At 38.8% G+C, this 27,118-nt stretch overlaps 1 protein-coding gene across 7 annotated transcripts; it reads right to left on the bottom strand.

The window, feature by feature from the left end:
- Positions 1-3,640: 3,640 nt before the first annotated feature.
- ZNF283 (zinc finger protein 283) lies at positions 3,641-27,118 on the bottom strand. Of its 7 annotated transcripts, XM_087870864.1 has the most exons (6): positions 27,029-27,071; positions 26,175-26,228; positions 20,448-20,535; positions 19,828-19,988; positions 18,537-18,663; positions 3,641-10,064 (listed from the first exon to the last, which is right to left on the bottom strand). In XM_087870864.1, exons 4-6 carry the CDS (start codon positions 19,936-19,938, stop codon positions 8,362-8,364), a joined length of 1,941 nt encoding a protein of 646 aa, XP_087726990.1. In that variant the 5' UTR covers positions 19,939-19,988; positions 20,448-20,535; positions 26,175-26,228; positions 27,029-27,071; the 3' UTR covers positions 3,641-8,361. The 7 variants fall into 7 exon arrangements, with proteins under 7 accessions (XP_087726990.1, XP_045627116.2, XP_045627199.2 ...); XM_045771160.2 differs by lacking the exon at positions 19,828-19,988 and having other exon boundaries at positions 26,557-27,118; XM_045771243.2 differs by lacking the exon at positions 19,828-19,988 and having other exon boundaries at positions 26,175-26,225; positions 26,557-27,118.

The following is a 27,118-nucleotide window of genomic DNA, read 5'->3' as shown; positions in this document are numbered from 1 at the left end:
CTGACTCACACTCCAGCTGGAACTTACACCATCAGCTCTCCTGGTTCTCAAGCCTTCAAAATCCAACTGGTACTATACCGTTGACTCTCCTGGGTCTCCAGTTTGTCAAATGCAGATCTTGGGACTTCCAGGCGCCCCTGTCTCCCTCCTCTCTCTCTATATATATATGTCCTATTGGTTCAATAGATGATATATACATAAATATGGAGAGAGCTCTATAGATTCTATCCATCCATCCATCCATCCATCCATCCTATTGGTTTTGTTTCTCTGGAGAGCCCGGACTAATACATGAGCAAAAGAAAGAAATTTTAGGCATACAAGGGCTCAGCAATTTTGCCATTTACTGAAGTGACCCACATAAGCTGTCTAAGGGAACTCTTTAAGAAAGGGGATCCAGCCAAATAACATTTAAACATTTAAATCAGAACTAAGCGTGATTTCACGAAGGGGAGATGAAGTGAACACACAGCGGTGATGTTCCCACACTTCTGAACCTCTTCCAGTTCCTCTCAAAAGTCTCAAGCACTTTCTTCTCTTGGGGCCTTTGCAATACCAGCAATTCTCTTCTCCCTGTCTTTGCCATAAGCATTCACTCTCATCTTTCAAACTGCTGCTTATTTATTCTCTTACAGGCCTTCCTTATATCCCTATTGATTTAAATCAAGATCATCCATCACTGGTTCTCAAAATCCTCTTCTTTTTCTTATCATTCATCATATGTAACTTTATGTTTATCTATATTTGGATTTTCTTATGTCCATCTCCATGGGTCAAATAAAATGTCCATTACAGCATGACTGTTGACTCTTCAGGACTCAGAAAACGTGGCCTATGGGCCAAATTTGGCCTGCTGAATTTTTTTGTGTGGCTCTTGCCAATCAGCAAAGAATAAGAATGGTTTTTACAGGGTTTTTTTTTTTGAGGGAGGCGAGGCTTTTACATTTTCAAATGTTGGAAGAAATCAAAGGACAGTCCTTTGTGGTAATTGAAAATTATGAGATTCACATCAAACTTTACATAAAAGCCAGGGATGTACTGTATGGTGACTAACACAATAAAAAAAATTTTAAAAAAGAGAAAATGAGATTCAAGTGTCATGGCAAATGTCACTGGAACACAGCCACACTCTATCACTTACATATCTACGGCTTCTTTCAAGATACCACCTCAGAGTTCAGTTGTTGTGACGGAGACCCTGTAGTTCACAAACTCTAGGATATTGACCGTCAGGCCCTTTACAGAAAAAATTTGCCAACTCCTGCACTATACTCAGTATGGAGTACCAGTACCTGGCAGATAATGGAATCTACTGGTCCAAGTTTGGTGTATCACTTAGACATGGGGCATTTACCTCAAGGGCTGGACTTTTAAGAGCAATCACTTAGCGGTGCCTGGGTGGTGCAGTTAAGTGCTAACTCTTGGTTTCAACCCACATCATAACCTCAGGGTCTTGAGATCAAACCCTGGGCTCTGGGCTCCATGCTGAGCGTGGAGTCTGCTTGAGACACTCTCTCCCTCTCCCTCTGCCCCTCCCCCCTGCTTGCTCTAAAATAAATAAATAAAATCTTTTTAGAAAATGTTTCAAGAAGCAATCACTTATACCTGGTCATAAATAATTTAACACAATAAGGCCCAAAAAAGGAGACACTAGAATCAGATGGGTAATTTTTTCAACCACATGAATTATCTCAAAATCACCCCTTCCAAGAAATCAACTAGAGGTTTTCCGCCAGCTAAATGAATAAAAAATAAAAAATTCAATAAAGGGGAGAAGTGAAGAAAATCCCCATAGTGATGATGGTAGAGGAGGCCACATCTCTTGAGCATCAGGCATAGAAGGCAACCAGTTAGGATGGATCATATTAAATTATTGTGACCAAAGATAATGCAGACCCTCTTCTCCACAGTAAATACTCAGGAATAGAAGTAAACTGAATAAAAAATTTTATTTGTGAAATCCATAATAATGGTATATGGATGTCACTGAACTATGATGCATTCATGGAATATTTTCAAATCTTGAATGTCTACTCTGAGGCCATAAATTCTGCTAATTTACATAGACTATCTGCCCAAGACTACAGAAGACGCTGAAAAACGTAGTTGTCCCTAAAGAGTCATTGTATAGATTGAGAAAAGGGGAGAGAATAACACTATTTTTTTCAAATTTAGCACTAAGTTTGTGTGCTATAAAAATAAACTTAGTAAAATATATTCCCCCAAATTCTAATCACACCTTTGTTTCATTTCCACATTGTTAATTTTGGCCTTCTCATCTTTGAAGCTAACAGAATTCCAGAAATTAAACTTAAAAGAGTAGGCTTCTCTGACTCTGGGAGAACAAAAAATTTTTACAAGGTTAAACCATTAATATTTCCCCTGTCCCCTTGAGATACCACCTTATGCCAGTTAAAATGGCAAAAATTGACAAGGCAAGAAACAAGAAATGTTGGAGAGGATGTGGAGAAAGGGGAACCCTCTTACACTGTTGGTGGGAATGCAAGTTGGTACAGCAACTTTGGAAAACAGTGTGGAGGTTCCTCAAAAAGTTAAAAATAGGGGGCGCCTGGGTAGCGCAGTCGTTAAGCGTCTGCCTTCGGCTCAGGGCGTGGTCCCGGCGTTCCGGGATCAAGTCCCACATCGGGCTCCTCCGCTGGGAGCCTGCTTCTTCCTCTCCCACTCCCCTGCTGTGTTCCCTCTCTCACTGGCTGTCTCTCTGTCACATAAATAAATAAAATCTTAAAAAAAAAAAGTTAAAAATAGAGCTACCCTATGATCCAGCAATTGCACTACTGGGTATTTACCCCAAAGATACAGACGTAGTGAAGAGAAGGGCCATATGCACCCCAATGTTCATAGCAGCTTTGTCCACAATAGCTAAATTGTGGAAGGAGCGAGATGCCCTTCAACAGACAAATGAATTAAGAAGATGTGATCCATATATATGATGGAATATTACTCAGCCATCAGAAAGAACGATTACTCAACATTTGCAGCAACATGGACAGGACTGGAGGAGATTATGCTAAGTGAAATAAGTCAAGCAGAGAAATACAAGTATCATATGGTCTCACTCATTTATGGAACATAAGAAATAGCATGGAGATCAGTAGAAGGAAGGGAAGAATGAAGGGGGGGGTAAACAGAAGGGAGAATGAACCATGAGAGACTGTGGACTCTGGGAAACAAACTGAGGGCTTCAGAGGGGAGGGGGGTGGGAGATTGGGACAGGCCGATGATGGGTATTAAGGAGAGCACATATTGCATGGAGCACTGGGTGTTATATGCAAACAATGAATCATGGAACACTACATCAAAAACTAAGGATGTACTGTATGGTGACTAACATAATAAAAAAATTTTTAATTAAAAAAATAAATAAAAATAAAAAATAAAAATATTTCCCGTCTCTCACAGCTATAAAAAAAGATAATAAAAAACTCCTAGTAAATGTTCTAATAATACTGAATTTAATAATTCAGAATTTTTGCTGCCTTTTTAAAATAAACACTAACCTCTGATTAGTCTGTAATTATGCTTGATGGTCTTAATATACACATTTAATTTAAATTGTCATCTATGTTTTATGAAATGTATACATGTAAAATTTTTTGTTGGTAAAATAAAGGATCAGTGGTTCTTTTTTTTTTTTTTTTTTTTAGTGGTTCTTTCTTTATACGTGCATAAGAAGTAAAACTTATGAGCCTGCTACATTTATTTAAATAAAACCTTCGAGTCTGTGATTAATTTAAAGTATATCAGTGATTATTTCAGAAATTACCTATGACCCAAGTGACCAATTAGGGTTAAGAGCAGACATACTGTTAACTAATGGGAAATGTTCCTTGCTCCTAAGAGTCACAGAAAATGATCTCTTTTCCCTAAATATTGTCATGCCTATATATAATGCCTAGAAGTCTGTCAGCTATCATGGTACCCCAGCCAACACTGGGGAATACATAATGAAAAATAAGAGAATCTGAGTTTCTGAATATTTCATTTTGCTGATGAATCAAAAGTCTCTAGAACCTCTTCTCCCTTCCCCCCAAAAGCCTGTTACATGACAATACACTTCCTCATTGCTTTGACTCGTTTGGTATTTTAATTTTTGCTGAGTGTATCTTAACTATATCAAATCACTAAAGGTCATAGTTCATACTGGAAGCTACAGATACAGAGATAAAACTGATTTCATCACAGCCATCAACCAGCTCCTGTCTGGTGGGGGATGAAACACACACACACACACACACACACACACACACACACACACACACGCACACACACACACACACACACACAGGCACTGCGTAGGCCTTAAATGCTGTCTTACAAATTTTACAAATGCTTTGTGAAACCAGACACACCTAATACATCCAATGTATTGAAAAATACATTGAAAAAATATTGAAAAAATATCCAAATAGCTAATAAATAATCAGAAAAAAATGGAAATGTAAACCATGATACCTACCTGAGTAGCAAACATTTTTTTTTTTTTAACTGATGCCAAATATTGTCAAGGATATGGAGAAAGCAGAACATTCGTACACTGTTGGTGGAAGTGCCAGTTGGTATTTTTGGAAACCTACTTAGAAAAATTAAAACTTACTAGGTTGAACATAGGCATACCCATGACCAAACCCAAGCAACTCCACTTTCAGTATATGCAGAAAAACATGCACAAGTATGATCATAAGAGTCTGATAAGGAGCTCTGATTTCCCAACAGAGTATTCCCAAGAACACATAGTGAAGAATTTTCAGTGTTGGAATGCTCCTTTTATGTGGATCTTGGCTGGTACTACATGGCTGCGGAGGCTCTTTAAAAGAACTGTGCTGGGCACTCTGAATTTGTTGTGTCCAAAGTTGAATTTCAAAGACAAGAAAATAAACAGATGGAACTAGAAAAGTGATTAAGGATCTCCAATTCAAAACAAAACAACCCAATACAGTCATACAGTTTTAAAGAACAGGTAATTTCAATAAAAAAAACAAACAAAAATACCTCAAAAATAAAACTTTTATATAATCTCACTCATGAGATGTAAAAATTCTAAATTAAGTAATAGCAAATGAAATCTAGCAGTGCACCAGAATACATACATACACCAATAATTACCTGGGTATATCCAGGAATGGGCGAAAAATCAAAACAATCTGTCAATATAAATTATCACATTAACAAATTAAATACTATACAATTGCAGGAAGAGATGATGAAATGACATTTGATAACTCAGGAGCCCTTTCAACTTAGATACAACAAAGATTTTTACTCACGAATAAAAGAAAACATTAGAAGGCAATCGCTTGCCAGCATGATGCTAACTACCATTCCATCATAACAAGCAGACTTAGTGACTGAAATATCCAACTTTAGGGTCTCCTAGCTGTGGCAGCATTCCCCAATGCAGTTTCATAACCCTAAGATGGAAATAGGTAATGGGAATCAGTATTTCCATGGTAAACTTGGAGATTACAAGTTTAAATGAGGTCAAACAATTTCATTCACCAGAATATTCTTCAGTTGCCTAAGCTGACGGTGCTTCTGACTCTTCCTGAAGAGGGGATTTAGTAGGTTCTGCTTCATAGGCTTCACTAACCAGAGAATCCCAGTTTCTCAAGTACTATTCAGTTCTGGTAATTCTTGAGACATAATTTCAGAAGTTCTGGGACAATTTTAGTTGTATAAAATGCTTCTGTATATTGGTTTACGGTTTGTTCTTCTTAAATCAGTGTGACAGGGACCGTGTAGATATGGGGGGAGAACAAGGCATAGTTCTGGCCCTCCATCTGGCCAGATGCATCTTGGTTTCCTCCAGGACATTTATAAAAGGTATTTTCCACTGAATAGAGCCTCAGGCACATTCTACAACTTCTGATACACAATTTAACTATCATTCCTTTTTGAACAATCTGTAATTGTTTCAATTATCTCTTTGATTCAGAACTTATATATACATATGATAGAACTACCTTTTCAAAAGTAGTTCACCAATCTTACAAGCTGTATAATGGACCTTTATACTGGAGAGTTCTTGGGGTCATCATCTTAATCAAATGACCAAACTTAGCATTGGCAATAGTGAGAAAAATGGCTATTATGTGTTTCTGGTGTATTGCAACATGAAGTATATATCACCAAATATGGTGTATTCTGAACAAAAATGTTTAAGTCTCTGGCTCTAACTTGACTTCATGAGAGATACAAAGGATAGAGGCACAAATTAAATCTCACCATGAGGGAAGAAACAAATCTAGAATGCATGGCATTCTATAAAACAGCTTTCCTTAGCATTTCAAAAAGTCTTTTCAAGATTAAAATCTAGAGATATGATAACCAAATGCAATGCATGAATATAGAAAAGATGTGGGTTAGAAAATAAATAGCAACAGGATACCTTGGGAGTGCTGGGACATATGAAGTGAGTGTAAAAGAATATTACAGAATTACTGATAATTTTCTTGTGTGACCATGGTATTAAAGGTTGTTCTTATTCTGAAAAGATGCATGCTAATATATTCAGGAATGAAGTACCACTTCCATGTCATAAGATAATGGTAAGTGAGTATATGTACACATACATACCTATAATTTCAGAGAGAAAGCAAATATGATCAAATGTTAATAATTACTGATTCTAAATAGAGTATATGGATGTTTACTATACAGTACTTTAAATTTTTCTGAGTATCTGAAATTTGTCATAATAAAATTTGGGGAAAGAATTCCCAAATGGACAATTTTTTGTTTCTTTTTAACTTGGCAATTTATCTCTACATGAGCAGAGAATTTTAATCACTGGCTACTTCTCTGTTTGAATTCATTACAGGCAAATTGCTTCACACCTCTCCCTGTTCTTCGACAGGTATATTCCCAACAGCTTAACACTTATTAAATCCACAGTTCTTTTCAGCCTTCATTTTTTATGCGGCTTCAGGAATAAACTCTGAATAAAAATCCTCTCAAGTTTTTTTGTTTTTCTAGATTTTATCCATAATGAACTACTGAAATTCAAATGGAGAGGTTATGGAAGCTTTTCTAAATTCATTACACCAATGAGCATTCTTTCCATAAGAATTCACTAGTAAACACTAATGATGAGGATAAGAACAATAGCAAACATGTACTGAGCATAGGCTACATACAAGATACTCTTCCAAGGATCTGATGCATACTGAATCCATGCATTCTCTGAAATAGGACTATTAGATAGGTACCATCACCAACATTGAAACGATGATGCCCAGAGGAGATAAGCCTTTCCCTCAACATCCCATAGGTAGTAAGGCAGTGGAATGGTGAGGACAGTAAGTATGCTTTGTGCCACGTGTGAGAGATTTCCTGTATTTGTTACCTTGATAACATTATTCTCTAGGATGAATTCACTGAAGTTTAACAAAGGTTGAATAGTTTTGGAAGGCTTCTATACCTTCATTAAATGAGCACATTTGTTATAAATTATGCTTTTATAGGCACAAGGAAGTTGTGACTCACACATTAGCCAAATCTTCCTATAGTGTGAATATTCTGCTATTCTAATCAGACAGGTGACAAGTGAAGCATTTTTTATTCTAATTAAGTTATATCGTGACTTGTCTCATGTTTTTAAAACTGAATGTTGTCTCTCAAATTATTTCTGGGAAAGGGCAAACTTTTTAACTTCCAATCATTCATGAGCTGATTGATACTTTTATAAAATACAATGATAATGTTATGGCAATATGAAGTTGCTGTAAGTTTCCAAACATTAATTCTTATTTTCCACATTAATCTCATGATGGACAGGTAACAATTTTGTGGACTGGCACTAGTCTCCAGACAACAATTTTAATAGTACTTGTCTAAAGGCCTTCCTACATCCCAATTTAAAGGGTTTCTCATTTGGATGCATTCTATGATGTACCCTAAGATATTTATCACATCTGAAAGCCGTCCCAAATTCCTTACATTCATAAAATTTCACAGCAGTAGGAGTTCTCTAATGTGTACAGCAGAAACTGAATTAGGTTTTGGTTCTTCCTGTATTTCTTAGAGTGTTTCTAATGACTACAAATTCCCCAATGCTTACCAGACTTTTGTGCCATGAATAAAGATCTTCACACATTCCTTACATTTAAATTTCACATCAGTATAAACTGATATTCAGTAAGACTGTATAAAATTCTGAAGGCCTTTTCATATTCCTTATATTCAAAGTATTTCTCACTAGTATGAATTTTCTGATATCAGGTAAATTGTCCACACACAGGTAAGGCTTTTGCACATTCCCTACATTCATAAGCTTTCTCAAGATTAAGATTCCTCATGTTAAGTTGTTTATACACATAAAAAAATTTTTTTTCATCTCTTCAATCATAAAGTTTCACCCATATCAATTGTCTCATTTGAATAAGCTGTCCATATAAAGGCTTCCCCACATCCTTTATATTCATAAGGTTTATCATTACTAGGAGTTCTCTCATGTTGAACAAGGTGTGAGCCATGAACAAAGGTCTTTCCAAATTCCGTACATTGGTAAGGGTTCTCACCAGTATGAAATCTCTGATGAACACTAAGCTGACAGCCACTACCAAAGGCCTTCCCACATTCCTTACATTCATAGGATTTCCCACCGGTATGGATTCTCTCATGTTTAACAAGGCTTGAACCCCAACTAAAGGCCTTCCCACATTCCTTACATTTAAAAGGTTTCTCACCAGTATGGATTTTCTGATGTTGAGTGAGGTGATAGCCACGACTGAAGGCCTTCCCACATTCTTTACATTTATAAGGTTTCTCGCCAGTATGGATTCTCTCATGTTGAACAAGGCTTGAGCCACAATTAAAGGCCTTCCCACATTCCTTACATTCATAAGGTTTCTCGCCAGTATGAAATATCTGATGTCGAGTAAGTTGATAGCCACTACCAAAGGCCTTCCCGCATTCCTTACATTCATAGGATTTCTCACCAGTATGGACTCTCTCATGTTTAACAAGGCTTGAACCCCAACTAAAGGCCTTCCCACATTCCTTACATTCAAAAGGTTTCTCACCAGTATGGATTTTCTGATGTTGAGTGAGGTGATAGCCACGACTGAAGGCCTTCCCACATTCTTTACATTCATAGGGTTTCTCGCCAGTATGGATTCTCTCATGTTGAACAAGGCTTGAGCCACAATTGAAAGTCTTCCCACATTCCTTACATTCATAGGGTTTCTTGCCAGTATGAAATATCTGGTGTCGAGTAAGTTGATAGCCCCAACAAAAAGCCTTTCCACAAACTTTACATTCATAAGGCTTCTTACCAGTATGGATCTTTTGATGTTGAGTAAGTTGATAGCCACGACTGAAGGCCTTCCCACATTCTTTACATTTATAAGGTTTCTCTCCTGTATGAATTATCTCATGTTTAGCAAGGCTTGAGCCCCAGAAAAAGGCCTTCCCACATTCCTTACATTTGTAAGATTTCACACCAATATGAATTTTCTGATGTTGAGTAAGGTGATAGCCACGACTGAAGGCCTTCCCACATTCCTTACATTCATAGGGTTTCTCACCAGTATGGATTCTTTCATGTTTAACAAGACTAGATCCCCAACTAAAGGTCTTCCCACATTCCTTACATCCGTAGGGTTTCTCACCAGTATGAAACCTCCGATGCACAGTGAGTTGATAGGCACTAAAAAAGTCCTTCCCACATTCTTTACATTTAAAATGTTTTTCAGCTGTATGAGTTCTCTCATGTTGAACAAGTTTTGAGCCATGACTACAAACCTTCCCGCATTCCTTACAAACATAGCGTTTCTCTCTATTATGAATTCTTTGATGTACACTAAAAGATTTGCTTTTTCTGTAAGTTGGCATTTTTCCATACCTAATTATCATTTGACTAAAGAATCCCTCCGGATGTCCCTGTGGTCCCTCAAATTTGCTTTTGCACTTAGAATTATTTTCGAAAATGGATGCCTCAAGGCCAAGAGTTTTACTTCTTTCCTTCATCTCCCATTGGGAAAAATTTATTTCAAAAATGTCTTTTTCTGGAATTGTATTTTTGGTCTCATATGTTGACTCCAAATCTGAAAGAAAACAAGAAAACCACATATTTTATTTCCTTTACCAGAAAACTTTACCAGAAAACAAACAAACAAACAAAAACCCTCAATAGAGAAATACAAGGCAAACTGGAAAAAACACCCATAAGTGAATTGGGAGACTTATTAAGCTCACTGCTAAGCATCACATCTCTACCCTGTTGAACAACAATCTCAGCTTTGACTTTTCAGCTTTTATGATCTTAATGTTCTGATCTAACAGCTTTCTGGAGGATTCTACAAAGATCACTTTAACAAGTTCCTTATCTTCCCATGTGGCTGACCCCTTAAACCAAATGTGCCCTTCCAGCAATCAAGCCCTTATGTGCCCAAGTGTGGTTCAGCCAAACTTTTAATGACTGTGTAGGCTGGCACGAAGAACTGGAATCTAGAAAATCCCCAAACTCAAAAACAAAATCAAGCACAGCTGAAACTAATATTGTAGGTCAACTATACTTAACAAAAAACAAAACAAAACATTAAGCTACATAATACTTCTTCACAGGAATTTTTCTGAGTGATTGGTGTTGGGCTAGAAAGCAGACAAATTCTGCAAGCCAAGCAGTTACTAAGTTCCAAGGCTCTAATGGAGATGCAACATGTGAAACAAAACTAACTAAAACTATAATACAACCTCCATTTAACTCAAATCCTGATACAATCAAAGAGTTAAGTGCATGGTCATGTAGGAAGTTAACGGCAAACACTTTTTTATCCAATTTGAAACCAGAAATAAACTGAAACTAATAAAAGCTATGACTCGGTCCCAGCTCAGCTCCATGGTTGGTGGGATCTGAGTTATTACCCCCTTACCCTAAATAACTGAGAAAGGAGCATATACTTTTACAGGCAGGAAACCATCCATGCTTTACTGTTCTTCAAAATGTCTGGCAGACAATAAAAAATTATGAGATAGGTGAGGAACAGGGAAAGTGGGACATATATAATCACACCCCCCAAAAAAAACCACACAAAAGAGACAGAGAACAGATGACACAGATATTAGAATCAGTAGGCAAGGCCATTCAATAGTATCTCATAGATTCTAGAAGAAAAGATGGGCAGTGAGCAGATGGGAAATTTCAGCAAAGAAATGGAAATCTAAAATTGTGAAATGGAAATTCTACAACTAAAAAACCCAAACTGAAGCACAAGGAGAAAAGAACAGTGTCAGATCTGTGCAACGACATCAAACAACCCAACCTCAGGCAACAGTGTTCTAGATAGAGGACAAGACCAAATGAGTACTTGAGAAGATTGTTGAAAGTTCTCAAAATGTATGAAAACGTATGAATAATCAACTTATTTTTAGCAAACTGCAAGCAGGATAAATACAAAGAAAAGCAACAAATGAGAACATAATCAAACACTTGAAAACTGAAGATAAAGGAAAAATAGTAAAAGAAGGCAGGGGGGAGGGGGACATTAAAGTTAGAGGAACAACTAAACATTATGGCTGATCTCACACCTGTAACAATGGAAGCTACCAGACAACGGAATGATACCTTTAAGGAAGAAAGCTAGAAAACCCAGAGTTTTATATAAAGCAAAAAATATTCTTCAAAATGAAGGTGAGAGGTTTCCAGCCCCAGCCATGAAGAAAAACCTGGTATTAGAGTTAACTCTCACACCACAACCAACCAAAAGCTACAAAATAGGATACTAGACACAGGGCTGAGAAACCTTTAGAGAAGATTATCAGGAGAACTTCATATTCACCCTTTATGCCTGGCTGCTTCCTCCAAGACAAGGTAAAGGAAAATGTTCTCCAAATAGAGAGCAGTGGTCTCACTGGGCAAAGGATACTGGGATCTGAGTTCAGGGCTGCTAAGGTGGCTAGAATTTGTAGTTCAAGGTTTAGTAAATAAAGGAGCCATGCAACAGAGTCCCAGAAATCTATGCAGGGATTCCCCCCTTGGATCTGTAAACAAATACTAATTTCTATATCCATACAGTGACTTTCCACAAGGTGGTTGGAGTAACACAGCCTGAATGGAAAGAGGCATTCATTTGAGGCCTCACAAAGACCATATATTGAAACACCCATCATCTGGAGTAGTAGTTCTCAAACGTGTTGGTCTCAGGATCCCTTATATTCTTCAAAATTATTGGTGAATTCTTTGCTTGCTCATGTATAAGTCTATTTCAAATACAAAATACATAAGGTTAGTATTTTTATCTAATGGTGATTTTATAATATTTTAGTTGATTTACGAAAGGATAGAGAAGTACTATGGATGTGTTTGTGGGAAGTAATCGTAGTCATGGCCAGTTGGTCACAGCCAAACTGCAGTAACTATTGTTTTCCTTAACAATGTCTTATTGCTTTGTATACATTAACATTTGCGTATAAGGACTGTGTCTATCCAAAAGGAAGCCAGGGTATTTAAACTGGCCAACCTAAGATTACAACTACTTTGAGATGGTCAAACGTAAACTAAAAGGAGTGCACTTCTGTGCAGCTAGCATCAATAAATAGTTCAGTAAACTTGAATTTAGTTCAACCAATCTGAATTGCCATGCAAGAACTTGTATTACAATTACTTGTAAGTAATGCTTAACAATGCTAGTAAATGAATATAGGTTTAACTTCTTTTTATTTTTCCTTTTTTAAGCTTTTTTAAAAGATTTTATTCATTTATTTGTGAGAGAGAGAGCGCGCGCGCACAAGAAGGGGGAGCGGTAGGCAGAGGGAGAAGCAGGCTCCCTGCTGAGCAGGAAGCCTGATATGGGACTTGATCCCAGGACCCCGGGATCATGACCTGAGCCGAAGGCAGACACTTAACTGACTGAGCCACCCAGGTGTCCCTAACTTCTTTTTAAATGTCAAAAAATTATTGAGGACTCAAAAGAGCTTCTGTTTATTATAATTTTTGATATTTACCATATTAGAAATCAAAACTGAGAAATAAAAGATATTTAAGTAATTCACTTGAATAAATCATTGCCTGATAACACAAATAACAATTTTGTGAAAATTATATTTTCCAAACCAACAAAAAATAAGTATTATTTTACTTTTTGTGAATCTCTTCAATATATGGCTTAATAAAAGACAACTGGATTCTTGTATCTGCTTTTATATTCACTCTGTGGCAAAATGCTATTTTGTTTGAAGTATGTGAAGAAAATCTAGCTTCCTACATATAAACTATTGTTATTTTTTGATACTATAAATGTTATTCTTTGATACTACAGTAAAACTTGAGAAGGGATAGTCTCTTAAAGGTTAGTTGCAATGTAAAATATGCAACTATACCCATGAACTTTTCATATTATATTACCTTAAAATCCACTGCACTATGGATGATCTTTTATCCAGGCATAATTTTGTAATATCATGCACTGGTCATTTGAAAAATAGCGTTCACAGAGTTATGCAGATCTTTGAAATGTTGACATATTTCATTACACAATATATTAAAAATCGTATGTTAAGATTAGCATCTATCTCGTCAGAAAAATGTTTATGTGTTGGGAAGTTGTAAAGCTCAAAACGGTAGCTGTTTCACACAATTCTAATTTTTACTTGAAAGTCTGAATTTCTCATTGGCAACAAATACTGTTATTTGTCTTCGAAGTGACAGGCCTGCTTATAAGAAAAATTTTCCAACTACCTAAGTCTGAATAATAATAGTTTGTCTGGGGGTGCCTGGGTGGCACAGTCGTTAAGCGTCTGCCTTCGGCTCAGGGCGTGATCCTGGCATTCCGGGATCGAGCCCCACATCAGGCTCCTCTGCTAGGAGCCTGCTTCTTCCTCTCCCACTCCCCCTGCTTGTGTTCCCTCTCTCGCTGGCTGCCTCTCTCTGTCTAATAAATAAATAAATAAATCTTTAAAAAAAAATAATAATAATAGTTTGTCTGTTAGGCATTCTTTCAAGAACAAAGTGGTGCTCTGTGGAAAGAACAGCTAGTTGACTCTCAATTCAAACAACTGCACAACTGGTTTTCCTCAAGGGAGCCACCACACTTCAGTATACAACAGAAGAGCTTAATGAATACTTCCCATTTCACCACAATGAATAAATATTTTAATTTTTTTAATTTATTTTTTTTAAAGATTTTATTCATTTATTTGAGAGTGAGCAAGCAAGCAAGAGAGAGAGAGAGAGACAGCACAAGTAGGGGAGTAGAGGGAGAGGGAGAAGCAGACTCCCCGCTAAGCAGGGAGCCCGACGCTGGGCTCGATCCTGGGACTCCGGGATCATGACCTGAGCCAAAGGCAGACACTTAACCAACTGAGCCCCCCAGATGCCCCACAATGAATATTTTTTAAATGCATACTCAAGGATCAAGACTTAATAAAATGAAGCCCAGAGTAGGATACTGAAAGTCAACCAATACTGATACCCTCTGTGAGGGATGTCAGTATAAAAGAGTTGTCCCATGTGCAAGCAGGTTAAAGACAAGTGTCTGTGTATAAGTGACCTGGTTGTCACAGCCCAAGTAGGATGAGAAGGGCAATCACATGACCAAAGTGGTGGTGCTGGTAATGGAAGACTGGCTACATACAGAGAGTTTGAGCAAATAATATATTAAGGAAAATGGAAGCCAAATTTTTCACTGTCAGAGAAGGGAGCTAGAAATATGGCAAATAAGTTGGTAGGAATGCAAACTGGTGCAGCCACTCTGGAAAACAGTATGGAGTTCCTCAAAAAGTTAAAAATAGAACCATCCTATTACCCAGCAACTGCACTACTAGGTATTTATCCAAAGGCTACAAACGTAGTGGTTTGAAGGGGCACATGCACCCCAATGTTTATAACAGCAATGTCCACAACAGCCAAAATATGGGAAGAGCCCAGATGTCCACTGACAAATGAATGGATAAAGAAGATGTGGTATATATATATATACAATGGAATATTACTCAGCCTACGAAAAGAATGAAATCTTGCCATTTGCAATGACATGGACGGAACTAGAGGATATTATGCTAAGTGAAACAAAGAAAGACAAATACCGTATGATTTCACTCATGTGGAATTTAAGAAATAAACAGATAAACATAGGGGAAGGGAAGGAAAAATAAAACAAGATTAAAAACAGAGAGGGAGGCCAACCATAAGAAACGCTAACTATAGGAAACAAACTGAGGGTTGCTGGAGGCATGGTGGGTATTATCTTGTGGTTTTCAATACACAGATGTAAATGTGTGTGTACACATGCATGTATGCATATATTCCCTAGTTCTGACCACTGAGAGACCTGGGAGCAGCCATCGCCCAGCAGCAATGAGCAACCCTGGTATGCAAATTTTGGCTTCTAACTACCGTTCTCCACTAAAAGGAACCAAGGCGCCTTGAAGAAATGGTTGACTTTAGGACTGGAGCAGGGAAAGTACAACATGAACCTGACACAACCTGTGGTTGTGACAGAAAATAAGAAGGAGATGCTCAATGAGTGATAGAGATGTGCCAAAGGACACAGAAGCCTCAGGAGAGGGTTCCCACAGATCAAATCTGGGACAAGCTCAAATATTTCAAAATAAATAAGAACAGATTACAACCCACCAAAATAAAGATCCAATATATGAACAAACTGAAAATTCGGAGAGGAATATATTTAACAGTCTCCAAGGCCCTCCTCACAAAATACCCATTAAAGGAAAAATTATTAATTTTACGGGGGGGAAGCCAGCAGACACTAACCTAATCAAATGATCAAAGGATCATCAGTAATGACAAACCATTTGCATTACCGGACAGAATGCAAGAACACGGCACCAATTCTGTGATATTGCTGCCAAAGATGCATAAATCTAAATCTAATCATGAAGAAAAGTGCAGACCAACCCAAATGAGGGACATTCTACAAAATAACTGACCTATAATCTTCAAAAATAGCTAGGAATGCAAGCCAAGGAAAGATGTGTGAACTGTTTCACACTGAAAAGACTACATAACCCAAATCCCTAAAACAACAACAAAAACACTGTATTGTCAGGCCCTCATCTACTTCACCAACTTAATTTCTTTACATCCCGTTACTAACTCTGCCCTGGCCTTCTTACAATTGCAACAGTTTCTTTGCAACCACAGAGGCTTTGCATTTACTGTTCACTGTGACTGATACAGTCCTCCCCCAGAGATTCATATAATTTGATCCCAGTCTTCATGTTTCTATTCAAGAAAGCTTTCCCTGACCATCTTATCTACATTAGCCCTGTCGATTTCTATCATTTTCTATTCTCTTATGCTCTTTACCTTCCTTGACCAACATGTTTTATTATATGACACTATGTATCTGTTTATTTATTTACTTATTTTCAGTTTCTTCCTGACTACACAAAAACTGCATTTGAGAATGGGCAAGTTATCAACGTTGTTCATGACTGTATTGAGAGTGCCCAGTACAATGCCTGGCCAGGAGCAGGCAGGCAAAATATTTGCAGAACTTATGAATGAAGGCATTTGTTCATTCATACACATGCAGAAATGCAAAAGGGCTGGAAAGCAGCTGAATCTAACATAGAAGTAAAATGGCTGCACCAGAAACAAAAGAGAATGCCTTCCTTGCTGAAATGGAAGGGAAATATGAGAAGAAAAACAAAGAGAGGAAGAAATGAGGTCAGACTGAAGTTCATTGGATAGCCCAAAATGAGATCTCAGTTTCCTCCCTCCACAGGCCTTGGTCCTTTGTAGGGAGCTTTCCAAACACCTTCCCACTGTTTCTCCTCCTCCCGTGTGACCTGTGAGATTGGTCCTCTGCAATGATGTTCCCTCCTGCCTTTGCCTTCCTGGGTTCCAACTTCTTGACCTCACAACCATCCAGGACTCTTGTCCTTGCTCCCATAAGGTCACATTCAACTGAGAAATGGAGTGTCTGCTTGCAAGAAAAGAAATGCTAAATGGTATGTACCTTTTTTTTAATGATAAGCTCAAAACATTAGGTTAAATTTGCAAAAATAAAAATAATATTGATAAAGACTTCATAGAAGACAAGTATGATGGAAATAAAAAACATGAGATTACATCAGTAGGAAAATGATCTTGTTTTAGATTCATTCCATCTCCTTCTTTTTGGAGCAAATAGAAAACAGTAGTTGAAAACACAGACTCATGAGCCAGACCTCCTTACAGGCTCTATTGCTGCTACTTCCTCCCACTAGCTGTGTGACCCTGGGAAGTCACTTACACTGCATGCGTCTCTGTATTCTCATCTATAAAAAGGGTTTGATAAAACTGAGGGCTTCAGAGGGGAGGGGGATGGGGGAATGGGATAGACAGGTGATGGGTAGTAAGGAGGGCACATATTGCATGGTGCACTGGGTGTTATACGCAACTAATGAATCATCAAACCTTGCATCAGAAACCAGGGATGTACTGTATGGTGACTAACATAATGTAATAAAAAAACATTTAAAAAAAAAGGGTTTGATAAAAACATTACCTGCCTCACGGGGATGTTGTGAAAGTTAAACAAGCTGAAGTATTTGCTCTGCTTAGAACACAGCCTAGTTTATAGTTAAGCACAGTGTTAAGTATTAGTATTAGCATTATTACTGCTGTTATTTTGCTAACAGGAAAAGAAGTTTCATGAGACATTTTTAGGATTTAATTCAGTGTTGAACTTAACTTTGTAAAATGCAAAGTTCACAGACTGCAGCTTCCAAGCTCAAATATGTTGAAAGTAAAGGAATGTGTTCACTTAGTATAAAAACGAATTGTTTATCCGATCCTCCTCTATATAAAGTGGAGAGGCTCTTTTCAAAGTCACAGTACATCAGGACCCTGTTTCTAGCTATACTCCCCACATATGGGTCAAAAAATAACACAGAACAGTGCTTCTTTAATGTGTATAAAGATCACCTGGGGGTCTTGTGTAAACGCAGACTCTGTTCTGCAGATCTAGGGTGGGACCTAAAGAGCCCCAGGAGAAGCTAATGCTAGATATGCAAATACTTAACAATAAAAAAACCTAAAACCCCACATAAACCAAATGAAAGCTTCTAATCACTGAGAAAACAATCCACATTGCTCCCCCAAACCAACAAAACTGCCTATCACCTGTGCCTTGCCTAGCTCCTTCACTAACTTCTTGGTATCCTCTCCTTCACTAACTCTGCTCTGGCCTTCCTATGGTTCCTCAAACAAAACCACCACACTCTGAGTAGCAAGGACACAGATCATCTCTAAGATATGCTAAAGTTAAATGCAGTATGAAACCTGTTTCTTTGACAATGGTTACGAATTAAATGCCCCATAATGCAAATCCAGCTCCTCAGTAATTAAAGAAGAGAGGCCATTGCAGGAAAAGCCAGAAGAAGGCAGGAAGGTATGGGAAGAGGAAGGAGCGCGATGAACCCATTTCAAATCCAACGAATATCAAAACATCCCTTTGAGCACAGGGAGAAGAAATTCACCTGGTTTCTTCAAAGACAGCCTTATAATTCCCATAGCAAAAGCCGATGGTGCAGAGAAAAGACTCTAAAGTATTTCAGGCAGATGACCTTACCCAATGAGACCAAGTTACTATAGTTCTCCAACATCACATCCACGTACAAGTCCCTCTGAGCAGGGTCCAGGCACTCCCACTCCTCCTGAGAGAAGTCGATGGCCACATCCCTGAAAGTCACCAAGCCCTAAAACCAAAAACCCATATATTACTTGTGAAATTCAAGAAATTTAAGAATTTAAGAAAATATTTCCAAGAGGGGAAAAAAAGAATTGTGAAGGATAAACTTCAAGAAGAGGAAAATGTAACAGTCAAGTAGGCTGGAAGCCTGTGATATGTAAAGGTAGGGAAAAGTAAAGAAATCAGTACGACTAAAGCAGAGTGTCCACATGTTCTAGAAGAATCCTGTTACAGCAGAAAAAAACTTCTTGGATATCGTGAAATAACTAGACCTGTTTGGTAATCTATAAAATAATCCCAGTTTGTCTTCCATTAAATAAAAACAGTGGGGGTGGGGGGAGGCTTTTGAGGAGTACGTACACATACACACAACCGGCTATGTGCCTGCCTCATAAATTCTTTATTAACGTGAACTCCTACACCAACTTTTCCCTTTAAGGAATACAAAAAGCAAATGAGAAAACTTTATTTCCAAACTCTATTTTACAAAAATGATCTCCACTAAATTAAGGCTTGTCATTAAGCCTCAAGTAAATCACTCTGTTTCATTACATCATAAGTCTTTTCTCTTATAATGATGAATACATAAGATGTTTTTATTAGCTGCAATTCAGTTCACCATATAGATATATGAGATTAATATCTCTACTATATACCTTTAGGTTGAACAAAAATTCTATTTTCCTCATTCTAGGAATCTACTATCATCCAATACTTAGAAATCCAGGTCACATTCTTACTTGTTACCATCAACCACCCCTCACCTAACACTTTCCTCATTCCTGAGCTGGAGGCCACCGAAAGGGCACAACATATATGACACAGATGTCACCCAAGATCTGTGCATCCTGGTCAATGTCCAAATGAACTTTGACACTGGTGTTCATCGATTACAGAATGACTTCCCCTGGAAAGACCCACTCATAAGCCCCCTCATCCTAAAAGCCTTGCAAAGCCCCACAGAAATTGAGGTTGCGACCAAGAAAACCCAAATTCCATCTTCTCTCTCTGGGAAACTCAGGTGTGTGAAGAAGTTCCAAGTCTGCCTGTGTGGTCAAGTAGACGCTCACCACTGAATCACCACCCCACAGACCTGACACAGGAATGAGAAATTCTGATAAGGGAAGTGGTGCAGCCCTAGTGGAACAGAGATGATAATAAAGAGCACTACCCAGGGCAGCCTATTGTGGATATGTCCTAAGTAAACACCAAAGCTCTTCCAGAGAAGGCACAAGCAACTGAAAACGTCCTCTTGGGTGACCATCCAGTTGTCTAAGGTCATTGTATCCTGACTGGCTTCTTTCCCGGATGCCTGCCAATCAGCACCTTAACCTGAAAAGGAATAACTGTTGTTTTCAAAATGTCTACAGTCTTTCATTCTCTTTTTTCTCCTTCCCTTATAGAAATCCTATTTGTGCTTTGATAGATGAAATCAATCTACTACTGGTTTTCCTTGTATCTAAGTAAAAACGTACTAATTGTTAATTATATTTCTTTGAGTTATTCTTTGACAGGAGCTCAAGTATTTCCCTCAAAAGACTACTATCCCTTCGCTGCTTTTGATAGAAGACTGAGCACACAGATGTTGGATAATGTGTTCAATGACATGATGACACTGATTAGAAAGGCACCCAGGGAGGACACTGGGCTATTTGGCATTATCCTTTACTGGAATAGGAACTGAGAAGAAGGTCAGGACTGGGTTATGTAGAAAGCTTTAGGACAACTAAGGAAAAGATTCACATGACCTAAAAATCACAATATTTCAAGGACAGAGAAATACCAACTTACATCAGTCATGGTTCTAGAATTGCAAGAACTAATTAATAATCCATGGGGTTCCTCTATTGGTGAATCACAGAATCCAGAAAAGCCAGAGCTGGGGAAGGAAAAGAAAGCTTTAGACCGGGTGTGCTTAAGTGATCCCATCCTGACTGAAGCTAATATAAGCTTTTATCTCTTCCATTCCTGCTTCTCCACACCCCCACAACCATCTGTGGAATCTAAACTCACTTAAAACCCAAACGTCCTTCAGTAGGAAGGTTTCTGGCAGTGCCTGATTCTGGGGATGTTGATATGGGCCGGAGGTTGGACTACTGAATGCTGCCCAGACTGGATCCTCCTCCCACCATTCCCACCTCTCAGGGCTGAGAAAGAGGCACATGGTCCAAGCCAGAACATCCTTCGTGGGCTTGGGGCTGAGGAAAGTTGGTCAAGACACAGGAGTGGACAGGATGTACCATTGCCTGAGCCCCAAAAGCTGACCTCTTAATGCATTCAGAACATTCATGCAATGGAACGCTATAAAACTATGCTAAGTTGGGGAAAATAATCAAGATATATTGTCAATAGAAAATACAGCTTACAGGATGTACGATTCTATTTACAAATTATATGTGTATATCAATATAGAAAAGACTGACAATCAGATGTCAAGAGATGAAAAAAGTGTTTAGGCAGTTATACATGTGTATACAGTCAAGTTTTTATTGTGGTCATACTGTTCTTTTTGTTTAATTCTGCAGAGTTGTTGTAACTATGGCCATGCATTATACTAATTATATAATTTCTATATACACTCATGTCCTGCCTAGAAAAAAATGGCTAAAATTCCCCAAGAAATGTCATGGATATATTGAGGAGACTGCAAGCCTGCTTCTTTTCACATCTTCTGACACATGGGTTTATTTTGTATCTGACCTGTCTTTTTAGACATGATACTCTCCCGGTAACTGCTGAATCACCTGATCCTGTTAGTCTCACTTAGCAACAAACATTAGTAGGATAAAACCTATAAGGTATAAAACTCAGGACAGGGGCGCCTGGGTAGCGCAGTCGTTAAGCGTCTGCCTTCGGCTCAGGGCGTGATCCCAGTGTTCTGGGATCAAGCCCCACATCGGGCTCCTCCGCTGGGAGCCTGCTTCTTCCTCTCCCGCTCCCCCTGCTGTGTTCCCTCTCTCACTGGCTGTCTCTCTGTCACATAAATAAATAAAATCTTTAAAAAAAAAAAAAAAAAACTCAGGACAAATTCCATTTGCCTCCGCAAAGCTGGTCATGACCCAAAAGTACTGCCTATAATTACCTTCCTATGAACTCCTAAGACAGGTTGCCTGAATTGCTTATTTGCCTTTGTTGTCGGCCTTAGTTATTCCTGTGTATATTTAGTCTTCCTTGTCTTAAAGGTGACAACCATGTCTTTCAGTTGTTGTATTACCTCCCAAGTACGATCTTGGGTTCTTAAAACTGGGGCAAATTTTTACCCAAAATTCCCTTATGAGAATGTATCCTTAAACAGCTAGAGAAGTATAGATGTATATACACGAATATTCACCCAGGGGCACCTGGGTGGTGCAGTTGATTAATTGTCCGACTCGTGGTTTCGGGTCAGGTCGTGATCTCCTGGTCATGGGGTCGAGCCCCACCTCGGGCTCCACACTCAGCAGAGTCTGCTTGAGATTCTCTGTCCCTCTCCCTCTGCCCCTCCCTCTCATGCTTGCCCGCTCTCTCTCAAATAAATAAATCTTAAAAAAAAAAAAAAAAGAATATTCAACCAAAAATCATTTATGATAACCAAGAATTAGAAACTACGTAACAGTAAACAGATGGTTTGCTCGACTGTGGCCTGCTACCTCCTCATTAGTTTGATGGTATTGGACCATATTAATTGATGAAGAAAGACACACATCATCAATTCCTTAGGGAGGCAGGCAGGTTTGTAAAGTACACACAATGTGGGAAGTGTATAGGAAATTAAGATAAAGGCTCTGGTGTTGGACTTTCAGGATGTGAATCTGGGCTTGACAGTGAGCAATTTCTCAACACTTCTATTTCCTTGTCAATAAAAGAGGGATAGGAACATTGCCACCACAGATGGATGCACTGAAGATTATGTAAGAAAATCCACGTAAAATACTGGCATACAATAGGGGTGCCTGGCTGGCTCCTTCAGAGGAGCATGCAGCTCTTGATCTCAGGGTTATGAGTTTGAGCCTGATGTTGGGTGAAGAGATTACTTAAAACAACAACAACATCAACAACAACAACAGCAAGTGTACAACAATTACTTAATGTAAGTTTTAGCCATTATTGAAGATGGAAAAGATTACTGTCCCTTATTCTATTATAATAAAGTTAATGCTGCTTTTCATTTTTTCATAATAAAATCTGTGCTTCTCAGGCTTATTTTCTTACAAAGTTAACTAAAGTTTCATAGTCCAGCCTTGAGCCTGCTATTCTTCCTAAATAACAACATAACCAAAACAGGTTCTCAGGAAGACATATAGGAGATATCCACCCCCACAAGCTGCGGATAACTAGAGGCTCAATCTTGTTCTGTGCAAATTGGTGGTTTATTTGAATATTGATAACTATAATCTTCTTATTCTACCTTCTGGTATTAGTATCTGTCCTTGCAAATATTATTTATAAAACCGGTTTTCTTTTTTTTTTTAAACATCTTTTCAGATTTTTATTATTTATTTGGTAGAGAGAGAGTGAGTAGCAGAGGGAGAGGGAGAAGCAGACTTCCTGCTGAGCAGGGAGCGCCACGTGGGACTCAATCCCAGGACCCTGGGATCATGACCTGAGCCGAAGGCAGATGCTTAACCGACGGAGCCACCCAGGTGTCCCTCTAAAATAGATTTTCATAAGACAGAACATATACATTGGAAATTATCACTATTTTCTATGGAACTAACCTTTAAAATAATCTAATTCTGAAAGTCTGTCTTCGTGGCCCTTGTAACTGATTTTTAAATGGTGTTTCTATATTCCTAAAAGTTGTGCATACTTCAGGTTTTTAAATAAGAAATCACTGACACTTCCCTCTTCTTTCTACATATTCAAGATTAAAATAAAACCCACATCTCGGTTGGGTTTCTTCTTCTTCAAAATAAGAGCTAGAGGGTCTTCAACTCAATTGTATTACCCATCACTGTTACCTTATTCTGCAGAAACAAAACCAGACAGGCTCACAGGAAAAAAAAAATTTTAACAGAGGGCCGCCTGGGTGGCGCAGTCGTTGAGCGTCTGCCTTTGGCTCAGGGCATGATCCCGGCATTCTGGGATCGAGCCCCACATTGGGCTTCTCTGCTGGGAGCCTGCTTCTTCCTCTCCCACTCCCCCTGCTTGTGTTCCCTCTCTCGCTGGCTGTCTCTCTCTGTCAAATAAATAAATAAAATCTTAAAAAAAAAAATTTAAACAGAAACACACCAAAATATTAAGAATGATTAACTTTAGAGGATGTAATTTTAACTTCCTTCTCTATATGTTTCCTGGATTGTTTAATTTTTTGCAACAAACCTGTATTAATTCCATAATCAGAAATATAAAGATATTTCCAAGTGTAAAAAACTGAATGATAGGGAAGGGGCATATTTCAGTCATTAAGAAAACTGAAAAAACATGGGGCGCCTGGGTGGCTCAGTCGTTAAGCGTCTGCCTTCGGCTCAGGGCGTGATCCCGGCGTTCTGGGATCGAGCCCCACATCAGGCTCCTCTGCTGGAAGCCTGCTTCTTCCTCTCCCACTCCCCCTGCTTGTGTTCCCTCTCTCGCTGGTTTTCTCTCTCTCTGTCAAATAAATAAATAAAATCTTAAAAAAAAAAAAGAAAACTGAAAAAACAGACCCAACACTGAAAATCAGTGGGCCAGAAACAAAGTACACCCACCATCTGTTGAAGAACATCCGTAGCTGTAGCTCACCACTACACTGAGACACTTTCACTATCAAGATTCCCCCGTAATGGGCACCTGGGTGGCTCAGTTGGTTAAGTGTCTGCCTTTGGCTCAGGTCATGATCCCAGGATCCTGGGATCAAGTCCTGCATTGGGCTCCCTGCTCAGTATGGAGTCTTCTTCTCCCTCTGCCCCTCCCCTTGGCTGATGCTCACACCCCACCCCCAAATAATTAAATAAAATCTTAAAAAAAAAAGATTCCCCCATAATGAACACAAATTATGTAAGTCACCTTCAAAGTTGGAGGAAGGAAATATATGCACACAAACAGAACAATATTTGGTACAGAACAGATGCTCCACAAGTGTAGCTACACTGCTCTACTTCACTGAAGAATCAATTAAAGAACATTTTGGATACAATCCTTGAAAAATGTCTTTCAAAACTCTCTCTTACTGAATGGGATTCTTATATAACTCATAATAATCTTGGGGACTTTTGTTCATAACTACAACTATTACTTAATATTTTATTATTTACATTTTTCCTTCTTCTGATTCTTTATAAGCATAATTTTTATTAGGTACACATTATTCCATTACAGGATATACTGCAATTTACTTAACTGTTTCCATATCCCTGGACCCTAATTTTACAAAAGCTCCTTCCCGGCTATTAAATCTTAATTCCAGAACAATGAAGCTAGATCTTTTCTGGGTCAGGTACACCTGACAATCTCATGAAATTACAGACCTTTTTCTCACTTAAAAAAATAAATTTACAAATATTCACAAAAATTCTGCCTCAAGTTCAAGGGGTTTGTGACCACCTGGAAGCTCAGAAATGGAACAAGACCTCAGGTTAAGATTTCCTGTACTAGACCATTTGAGCATCTAGTTACTTTTTTAAACTTGCAAGCATCCATCTCAATCATCTTCATATTTCTCTTCAAATTTCAATCATAAAAAGTTGATGTGAAATGATGCAGAATCACCATGTAACAACAAATCTTAATATTCACTAAGCCTGTATCATGGGGCAGGCCCTGTTCTAAGGACCTTTACACACATTGACTCATTTTACATCTTTATAAGCCCCATGAGGTATGAATTATTTTGTCTTAATTTTGTAGATGTGACACAAAGAGCCCGAGTCACCTAAACTCACAGAGCTGGTGACAGGTAGAGCCAGGATTTGAATACAGATGCTCTAGGTCCAGAGCCTTACTCTTAACCATAACACAGCACCGCTTCTACAATACTCACAAAGTGGGACCTGAAATAACTCATGTTTAGCAATGTTACAGATTTCTACCTAAAGATTATCTGAAAGTCTCTGTTCTTGTTGGTGCAAACTGCAAACCCCTATGCTCAAAGCCCAATCACATTCCCAGCCCCTAAAAGCTTTAAAACATTGTCATTTATTAACGGAAACAATCCTTCTACCTTGCCTTGATTTAAAAATCACGACCATTAGAAGACAGAAAATAGTCTGCACATGATAGCACCTAAATACCAATCTCCTCAAGTGATCATAGTCTAAAGTAAAACTCTAACACTAATCTCTAGGAGGTGTATTTCTACAGCATCAGCATACTTAGAAAGGAGAATGCACCGAAGGATTTGAAGAATTTGCCATTTGAATAGCTAGCTAGCCATTGAGAATAAGGGCAATAGAGGGTCACTAAGAATAGAGATACATCAGCAGAGTGGGTCATTCAGCAGAAGGAAAACCCAGGATAGACACTACCAGTGATACTGCAGGCCAAGGAAAGCAAATATTCTCATGATCTAAAATCAGAAGTAACTGCCTGAAAAAACAAAACAAAACAAAAAAAACCACTCACCTGAACCTTGATTTCAAAATATGCAACAATTCTTTCCTCCTCCTCAGGGTCCTTCTTAGAAACCCGGCAGCAGTAGCGGGGGGAAAAAAGAATCATGAGACACACCAGCATTTCTTGGAACACAGACCTAACTAAAAAAAAAAAAAAAAAAAGAAAAGAAAAGAAAAGAAAGAAAAAGAAAAGAAAGAAAGAAAACGGAAAACCAAAACGCCGTCTAGAGGCGTATCTGCCTTCATCCACGCAAAACCAAATGGAATTGAAAGGAAGGCTGGAATCTGAGTTTAACAGCAATTGCTGGGGACAGAGGTCTGGTTGCAGTGGCTCTGAAACAGGTAGCTGGCTCTCAAGGAGCTCCTAGACGCTCCCCTTCTAGGAATCTTACCTCTGGGACCTCCCCATCACGTCTTCCTAGGAGCATGTCAAGAGGACACTTCCGGATGTACAATGCTCATCCCAAGACTGGACCTATGCATTCTTGCGTGAAACGTTCACTCTAGGGCTTAGTGTAGGACTCCTTCTCTTGCGGTCACTTAACTTGGGCAGGCCCAGAGAAAGTCTAGAGGGAACTTGGAGCACACCGCCAAAGCAAAACCACAAGGCCCCGCACCTCATCACCCCGTCACACATTCCCAATTGCATACACCATCACGGAGACACACCCCGGCCCTGACACGCCGTCTGTCACACACCATCCTTCTCAGCCGCTCGCGCGCACACAGGCTGGAGGCTCCGAACGCGACACGCCCTGTCCGCACCCCGGGCCTTCTCACTTAGGGCGCCTCCAGGAGACACCCCCACCCTCGCTGCCGGTTCTGACCCGACGCTGATTACTTCCTCCTACTTGAGCAACTCACCGCGCCGAGTCCAGGAACCTTCAGGACACCGGAAACGGACCCGCAGACTTATGGGAAATAAGAGCCGGAAAGTCCTGGGAGGCTGGGAAC

The sequence above is a fragment of the Ursus americanus genome, chromosome 21 (genome assembly GCF_024610735.1).
Source record: "Ursus americanus isolate L20-20 chromosome 21, mUrsAme1.1.p, whole genome shotgun sequence".
Lineage (NCBI taxonomy): Eukaryota > Metazoa > Chordata > Mammalia > Carnivora > Ursidae > Ursus > Ursus americanus.
The sequence above is the reverse complement of the archived record's forward strand: the minus strand, read 5'-3'. Positions and strand labels throughout refer to the sequence as shown.

Coding starts and splice junctions, on each gene's coding strand:
- ZNF283 (XM_045771460.2), bottom strand. CDS start 23,715: ATGCCGGGATCATGCCCTGAGCCAAAGGCAGACGCTCAACGACTGCGC. Junction 18,664..20,447: donor ATTCTAGAACCATGACTGAT/GTAAGTTGGTAT, acceptor TTTTGGTTTTAG/GGCTTGGTGACTTTCAGGGA. Junction 10,065..18,536: donor TAGTAACTTGGTCTCATTGG/GTAAGGTCATCT, acceptor GTTTTCTTTCAG/ATTTGGAGTCAACATATGAG.